Genomic DNA, 7,827 nt, shown 5'->3' with positions numbered 1-7,827 from the left:
TAGATGGAGTGATGCTCCTGCAGTGTCCCGTTGTTTGTGTTCAACGCCACTCCAGCTTCGAGAAATATCATGTTTTTAAAATGTATTTTTTCTAAAAGCTCCAAAACTGTATTTGGCTTAACTCTGTTAAAAAGAGTCAACTGAAGAAAGAAAGAAAAATGTTCTTAATGAGTTGAACCCAGCACAATCTAATAAAACATGCCTAATGGATAAAGAGCCTCTGCGGAGAGAACATGTTGGAGGATCTTCTCCTAGAACTAAACACTAACTGGGACAGATCTACAGCAGGTATAAACAGTCTGGGCTTACACTTTACAATAGGATCATTAGTTCACATGAACTAAGAATTAACAATACTTTATTATTCTTAGTTAATGTCAATTTCAGCATTTACTAATGCATTATTCAAATCTCAAGTTGTGTTTGTTAACATTAGCCTCATTGTGAAGTGTGCGCTCTTACCTTCTCCTGCGCGCCGTCCTCGGGGTCAGCGGGCGGGGAGCAGGGGGCTTTGACCGTCTCCACCTTGATCAGCCGGTGCTTCGGAGACACGTACTTGACCTCCGCCGCGGAGCTCGGTCCGGTGGAGAAGGGCACGGTTCCGCCCGGCGTGTACGGATCCTCGAAGTCTAGCTCCTTCTGGAGTTTGTAGGCGGTGAGGATGTCGGGCTGCGCGGACAGTAACCCGGTGCCCGGCGGCGTCTGGAGGCTGGAGACGGCGGTGTGGAAGTGTCGGTAGTCCGGTTTCGGAGGCGCCGGTGGCGGGGCTTTGGTGGTTTTGAAACCCAGGTGCTCCTTGAACCATCTGGCCATGCTGCCAGCACATCGCTCACCACTCCGACACGAGATAAATCCGAGTGCTGCTGTGGCTCCCGTTCACCGACTCGATCACTTTCTGTTTGGAGAAACTCTGCGCTCTCTCTTCATGTGCGCGCGCGTGTGTGTGACAGCTGAGCGGCTGCTGGGATATATTGGGAATTTCTACCTGAGATACTCACTGCCACCTATCGGTGCACCCTGACACTGGAAACACATAAGAGAGCAAGGATTTTTTCAGAAATGTGTTGAATTGTTCACTAAAATATGTAGATCCCTCTCCTCTGAAGACTAACTCTTCTGCACACTTATCAGAAGAGCTAAAGTGTCAAAAACAGTGTTTCTTAAAAATGGAAACGCGCACTGATATCTGGTGTTGTATTCGTGGGGTATGCATGCTATTATTGCACATTTCTCATATTTGATGACTTGGCTGTGTGTATTCATAAAATTTTACCTTATTTTTGACCTAAAGTGTTTTGCACTGCAGCAACCCGTGTTCAACAATTCATTCTGTGTGTTGCATTATAGGTTCTTAAAACATTCCTGGTCAAAAATTAGTTTTTTTTTTTTTTTTTTTTTTAGAAATTGCTTGTTAATCTCTCATTGTGCTATATTATCATCAAATATTGGATTTAATCTCTAGCAAATTGGCTTTCAATTAGCACATGCAGCATTTTGATAGATCGTGGATCTCACTGATCTGAGCTCATGCATTTCAGCTTTTGAGTGGGGGAAAATTGTGGATAATTCTAGCAATATTCACTCAAACTGCTGCAAATGCTCAGATCAATGATGCCTACGATCAATCAAAACCTGTGCTGATTGAAAGAAAACTGACAGAGACACTAAATAAAAGATTAAAAGATAACAGCATAACAGGAGATTTACTGGCAATTTCTTGTAGAACGGACTTTTTTGTCTGGAAATGCCTCAAGTGTAACAATGTGGGGTAAAATAAGGCAAAAAGGTACAAAAATTATCCAAAGGTTTGTGTGAGCAAAATCAGTAGGTTTACTCCAGTGTGATAACATCGACTAGCATTTTCTGGAAGAAGAGAAACCTCCCCGGGTCAAAATGACCAGAACACATGAGAGTTAAAACCTGCTGAAATCTGGGTTACAGGCGTGTGCAATAAAAGAGTCAGAAAAGATTCAAATATTCTAATGTGGCCTAACAAGATAAAAGCCTTGAATCTTTAAGAGTGATTGATGAATAAAACATTCCAGAGTTCATTCTTCAGGTCAGCAGACTCTTAAAACACCTGTAAGAGATTCTCAGTGTGTGTGTCAGTCTGTCAGATGTGCAAACGAACACCTGGACAGCACCGGAAACATCCTTCAGCGTGACAAAAACCCAACGCTTGTACAAAACTAACCCAATCCAAATGTGTGCGCATCAGTCTGTCAAGAGCTCATTGTGAACACATTCAAAGTCCTCGCTTCAGAAACCTGAAAAGCATGTCCTTTAAGTTGAGAAATGAAAACATTTACAAATCCTGCTGCATTTTCCAATCAAACCCCGGCATGCAGTAAACACTCTGTGTTGTATGTGTTTCTTACTGAAGACACACATTAGTTACAGGAGCCAGGGACACACTGTTGTGGCCTTTTATGAAGTAATAGTTCTCTTGAACACCGGTGTCCTTCAGGACAAAACACAGCATGCAGCAAAGCAGTTCAATGATCCTGAGAGTCTGAATCACCGTCACAGTAGATAGTCCACAGATGAAAGACTCTGGACTCCAATTCAGTCATTTATTTGCAATAGTTTTAGACTAAAGGTGGTTTGAAGAAAATACAACTGCATGGATTTTGTAATCAAATGAATGCTCATTTATTGACGATCTCTGTATCAAATGCAGACTTACATTTACGTAAATACATCAGTTCATTCAGTGGCTTTCATTCATACAGCATAGCTTGATATAATAAATTTTATGCAACAAAATCATGGGGTTAAAAGGCATAATTAAAACCGGATACAAATAAGTTTAAGTGCCTAAAACTCTTTAAGTGCATCAAAACTAAAACTGATCTTTGCACCAAAGATCACTGGAGAATCCGTCGCCATCGACCTTGCAGATGCTTGAAGAAACCTTCACGTACCTGCTCTTAATCTCCTGCAACTGAGGAGGAACACACGCATGCATTTAGCAGATGCTTCCGAAGCAACTTACAACAGAAGCAATGCATCAAAGAGCCATGAAGACAAATGCATACCACAGAAGAACTTAAGCGTTCATTTCCATGAGATTGGTCTCACCTTGCATTGGTCAGTAACCTTCTCCAGCGTCCGTACGACGGCCTGCATCACCGGAGCTAAAGTCTCCTCGCTGTAGCCGGTGTAATGCTGCAGACTCACGCTCTGCCAAACAGTTATCATCAAGACGAAGCGTTCAGATGGTTTCACTGCCAGTGGATTACTTTCAATATTTCACACGCTTCCCTAAACGCCGGTTTAATGCTCAAACAGACGTGCGCTTTGTAGAGCGTTTCACACATGCAGATCAACTAATCTCAGCTGAAAACCTCTGACAAAGCACCACGTTAAGACAAATAAACAGCTGAAGGAGTGAAGGCCTCACCCACGGGCCAGAGCCAAGAATCCTCCGAGACGCCGCAAACGCAGCCGCAGCAGCGAGGGACGGAGGAACGTGGACCAGATCATAGTCCAGAGCAGCCACTTCCATCAGGAACGACGCCAGCTCACGCTCGCTCGCACCGGCCTGCAGACGAGAGCAGAGCATAATGATAATCAATCAGTGTGTGGCTTCTCACGCCAAAGTGAGCAGAACGAGAGTGAAGGTCTTTACTGAAGAAAAAAAAAAGAACTCAAATGAGTACTATTTTTCTGCAAAACTGAAATTCTAGCCAAAATATAGTAATAAATTTTTTTTTTTTTTTTTAAAGTGACATGACTGGAATTTTTTTTTTTTTTTTTTTTTGATGATCATTCTGATATTTATCAATCTTTAACACATTCAGGAAAAAAAAAGAATATATATATATATATATATATATATATTCATTCAAAAGTTTAGGGTCAGTAAGACTTTATAAAAATACTTTTCAGCAAGGATGCATTAAATTGATCAAAAGCAACAGTAAAGAACCTTTATAATGTTACAAAATAGTTCTCTATCATATAAATGCTGTTCTTTTGAACTTTCTATTCATTTGTGAATCCTGAAAAATAAATTGCATCACTGCATAAAAATATTGGGGAGTCATGGAAAGTAATCATATCTCCCCATTTGCCTGAGGATTACAGGTAATAATGTTGTAAATAATTTTCAGTTTACTGCACAGACTGATTGTTTTGCTTCATGAGACCTCTCTCTCTCTCTCTCTATAGAAGCTATGAGTGTTAATTTTGCATTGCCTGATATGCTTTTTTTGGACTCTTAAAGTACCACAAAGGACCACAGTTTGAGCTAAAAGTTGTCTTTATGGTTTTACTGAAGAAGAGAGAGAGAGAAAAAAAGTCATGACATCTTTGATGGCCTGAGGGTGAGTAAATTAACAGATAATTTTATTTTTGGGCGAAATATTGCTTTAAGGGTCATTCATTTTTTTAGGGTCTGCAGCAAATCATATTAGAATGATTTCTGAAGATCATGTGACACTGAAGACTGGAGTAATGATGATGAAAATACAGCTGCGCATCACAGAAATAAATTACACTTTAACAGATCCACATAGAAAACAGCTGTTTTACACTAATAATTTTTCACACTATTACTGTAATTCTGACCAAAAAAAAAAAATCAGGTTTTGAGAGCAGAAAAGACATTTTAAACACATCTTACTGACCCCACACGTTTGAGCAGTAGTGTATAAATCACCTGTCCAACCTTACAGGCCCTCTGTAGGAAGAGAGTAGGGACGGGTCGGCCGAGGCTGTAGTTTAAGCGCTTTAAGATGATTCTCTCCATTCTCCGTATGTCTCCACAGCTGTACGCACCATCCGACACGAACGCAAAGTCTCCCACTGTGGGCGGGTAAATCTCCTCGTACTTTGATGCCAACAGCATTGCAGTCACACACACCAGCTGCAAATACTTCTTGGGCACAGGGTTACTCTTTAAAAACATTCAGAATTCAGACACGACAGAATGCATTAGAGTACAAGCAAATCTACACATATCAGACCTCATTAGTGGACTGACACATTGAGCAGCGGTCAAGAAGAGCAATATGAGAAGTCATGACCATTACTACCATATTTAAGAGATGAAGTGAGCATCGCTAACCTGAAGGAAGCTGTCGATGATGCTGACGGTCATGAGGAGGGTCTCCTGCCGCAGTTTGAACTCTCTCTGCACCTGCATGAGCCAGTCGATGGTGACCGCTCGCATGTCGCCGCTCACCTCCTGACCGTCCAGATAACGCGGCCTGATGGCCGTCTCAACCTAGAGAAGCATGCATTCAAGCAAGTCTAGTAAACACAAACATTACCCTTTATACACAGTGATGCATAAATCACAGGAACCTTGTAAAGACACGATCACGACGCTCAATTAGTCAAGATGACAAACACCTGCATGATGCACGAGCGGCACACATGCATCAGTGCATTAAACGTGAGCCATCAAATTCTCTGAAAACTAAAGATGTCAATGCTTTAAAGGAATAGTTCGCCCAAAAATACATTTGCTGACAACTTAATTCAAGTTTGTTTCTTCATCAGATTGGAGTGTCATTCCATCAGTTGCTCACCAGAGGATTCTCTGCAGTGAATGGGTGCCGTCAAAATGAATCCATTAACATCTTAAGACAAAAGAAACTAATTAATCTTTAATCTGTTGCTTCAGTCTAAAATGCATAATAACACTTCCTCCAGTGAAAAAGTGCATCTCCTGTTGTCTCTCACATCAAAATCCAGACACATATTTGTTTAGAGCTGTTTAAACACTGCTTGATCTGTGCAGATTTCTCTCCTGATTCACACCAGAACACTTTTCCACTGCAGGAAGTGTTATTATGGACTCTATGTATTTGAGTTAAAAACGTCTTAATGCTGGATTTGTTTCATCTTTTGTCTTCTCCAGATGTTAACTGATGGACTGGAGTGCTGTGGATTACTTGTGGATTATTGTGATGTTTTTATCAGCTGTTTGGACTCTCATCCTGACGGCACCCATTCACTGCAGAGCATCCATTGCTGATCTACATTTCATCTATAACTCATCCTAATCTTATATGGACTGAGGGTGAGCATGTTTTCATGTTTGGGTGAACTATTCCTTTAATGTGAAGTCATCTGGACTACATGCATGTTACTTGTGCTGCTTTACCAAGTTTCTCACTCTTCAACCCCAATTCATCGTAACTGCACAGAAACACTCAAACTCTCTGTGGTCTCTTCACCTCGAGCTGTTGTAAATAAGCGTAGATGTCGCGCACATATTCACTGCACATCTGAGCATCAGCAGCATCTGCGGAATCCACATCTGGGATGTTGAGCAGCAGGCAGGAGAAGGCCTGAGGAGCATCAGCCCGTTTCTGAAGCTGCTCGGAGTCCAGACAGACATCAATGTGAGGAGCAGGCTGCGGAGAACAACAAAATCAAAAAGACAGACCCACGAGGACCTTGCAATAATGAACTTAAATAACAGCATACAAAAACACAATAATGCCTCAATTTATGTATATGATTAGATCATATGGAATATTTCTCACCTTGACCGTGTCACACACCTCAGAGATGCTCCGGTTCTCTGCTGAAGGAGGTTTGACGGTTGCATGCTTGGTTTTCACACTGTCCTTCTTTACACGTGCAGCTTTGTGCCTCTAATGAAGAAAATGTTATTCACAGCCAGTGTTGGGAAGTAACTATCTACATGTAACAATTACATCATTTAATTAAACGTAACTGCAATCTGTTACAGTTACTGAGAGAAAAAAAAAAAAAAAGTAATTAAATTACAGTTTCTTGTGAACATTCTCTGCTCTGAAATCTAACACCAATGTTAGGACATGTTTATTTGATAACAGTTTTACATTCCTATTTGGTTAGATGTAAATCCTTTATTTTTTAAGATTAACTTTTGTTCACAAAGCATTGTTAGATGCCAATGTTTCTTGTCAAAACTGTGCAAGGATTTAATTTCAAAAACAGTCTCATAACTATATCTTATGTTTTTAAATCTGCATTTAACCTTGGAACAATCTCAAAGTAAACAGACATGCTAAAGCCTGATTTTTTGGTGACTGTGCTTTAAAATTACAACATCTTAATCTTAATTCAAGTGATGGATTCTGAAAGTCTGACAGTAATCAGTGTTAACCCTGCCTGCTTTAAATGTTTCAGAATGATTAATTGTTTAAAGCATGTGTTAGACATTTAGAAAAGTAATCAAAAAGTAATCAAATGTATTGTTACATCAGTTTCTTTTAAACGTAAAGCATTACCCAAATGTGTTAATTATATCAAGTATCTTGATTCCTAAATAAATGCATTTTGCATCTATAAAGTAATGCGTTACTTTACTAGTTACTTAAAAGTAATCTGATTACGTAACTCGCGTTACTTGTAATGCGTTCCCCCAAAACGATGTTACACTGCTTATTATATTTTAATCTGTACTGCATTTCCGAAGTACCCTTCCCAGCACTGTTCACACACCGCGGCAGAAAGAAAGAGTATGGCAGTCATCAGGACGGGTTACCTTCGGCTCGATCACGTTGGACGCGTTTCCTAACGGAGCTCTGGAGCGCAGTGAGTACGGCGCCTCCGCCTTCCGCCGAGCCAGCGCCAGTCTGGAGCGCGCCTGCGCCACAAGTGCAGCAAACATGAGCCACGTACATGCACAATAACTCTCCTATCACTGAATAAACACTGCTTACTCGTGTAACTGGAGGGGACATGGTTTTTTTCCCACCGAGAAAATACGACACAAACCAAAGAAAATGTGCTCTAAAGTTTACAAACGAAATTCCGCGTTTGCGCGAGGCTCATTAACGTGATTGACAGCAGCTGATTGATTGCGCGTCTTCACTTTCCACG

The 7,827-nt window shown here is 40.8% G+C and overlaps 1 protein-coding gene across 3 annotated transcripts; it reads right to left on the bottom strand.

The window, feature by feature from the left end:
- Nucleotides 1-2,645: 2,645 nt before the first annotated feature.
- On the bottom strand, nucleotides 2,646-7,827 carry LOC109054643 (G2/mitotic-specific cyclin-B1-like). Of its 3 annotated transcripts, XM_019071887.2 has the most exons (9): nucleotides 7,668-7,827; nucleotides 7,490-7,591; nucleotides 6,501-6,611; nucleotides 6,189-6,368; nucleotides 5,072-5,230; nucleotides 4,664-4,900; nucleotides 3,404-3,544; nucleotides 3,082-3,183; nucleotides 2,650-2,944 (listed from the first exon to the last, which is right to left on the bottom strand). In XM_019071887.2, exons 1-9 carry the CDS (start codon nucleotides 7,686-7,688, stop codon nucleotides 2,843-2,845), a joined length of 1,155 nt encoding a protein of 384 aa, XP_018927432.1. In that variant the 5' UTR covers nucleotides 7,689-7,827; the 3' UTR covers nucleotides 2,650-2,842. The 3 variants fall into 3 exon arrangements, with proteins under 3 accessions (XP_018927433.2, XP_042599330.1, XP_018927432.1); XM_019071888.2 differs by lacking the exon at nucleotides 7,668-7,827 and having other exon boundaries at nucleotides 2,646-2,944; nucleotides 4,664-4,879; nucleotides 7,490-7,661; XM_042743396.1 differs by lacking the exon at nucleotides 7,668-7,827 and having other exon boundaries at nucleotides 2,649-2,944; nucleotides 7,490-7,661.

This window comes from Cyprinus carpio, chromosome B18 (assembly GCF_018340385.1).
Source record: "Cyprinus carpio isolate SPL01 chromosome B18, ASM1834038v1, whole genome shotgun sequence".
NCBI classification, from domain to species: Eukaryota; Metazoa; Chordata; class Actinopteri; order Cypriniformes; family Cyprinidae; genus Cyprinus; species Cyprinus carpio.
The sequence above is the reverse complement of the archived record's forward strand: the minus strand, read 5'-3'. Positions and strand labels throughout refer to the sequence as shown.

Excerpts from the sequence above, each read along its gene's own strand:
- LOC109054643 (XM_042743396.1), bottom strand. The coding sequence starts at position 7,615 with ATGTTTGCTGCACTTGTGGCGCAGGCGCGCTCCAGACTGGCGCTGGCT. Across the intron at positions 4,901-5,071 it reads TCATCGACAGCTTCCTTCAG|AGTAACCCTGTGCCCAAGAA; the intron begins GTTAGCGATGCT and ends ATGTTTTTAAAG. Across the intron at positions 3,184-3,403 it reads TTCTTGGCTCTGGCCCGTGG|AGCGTGAGTCTGCAGCATTA; the intron begins GTGAGGCCTTCA and ends ACTGTTTGGCAG.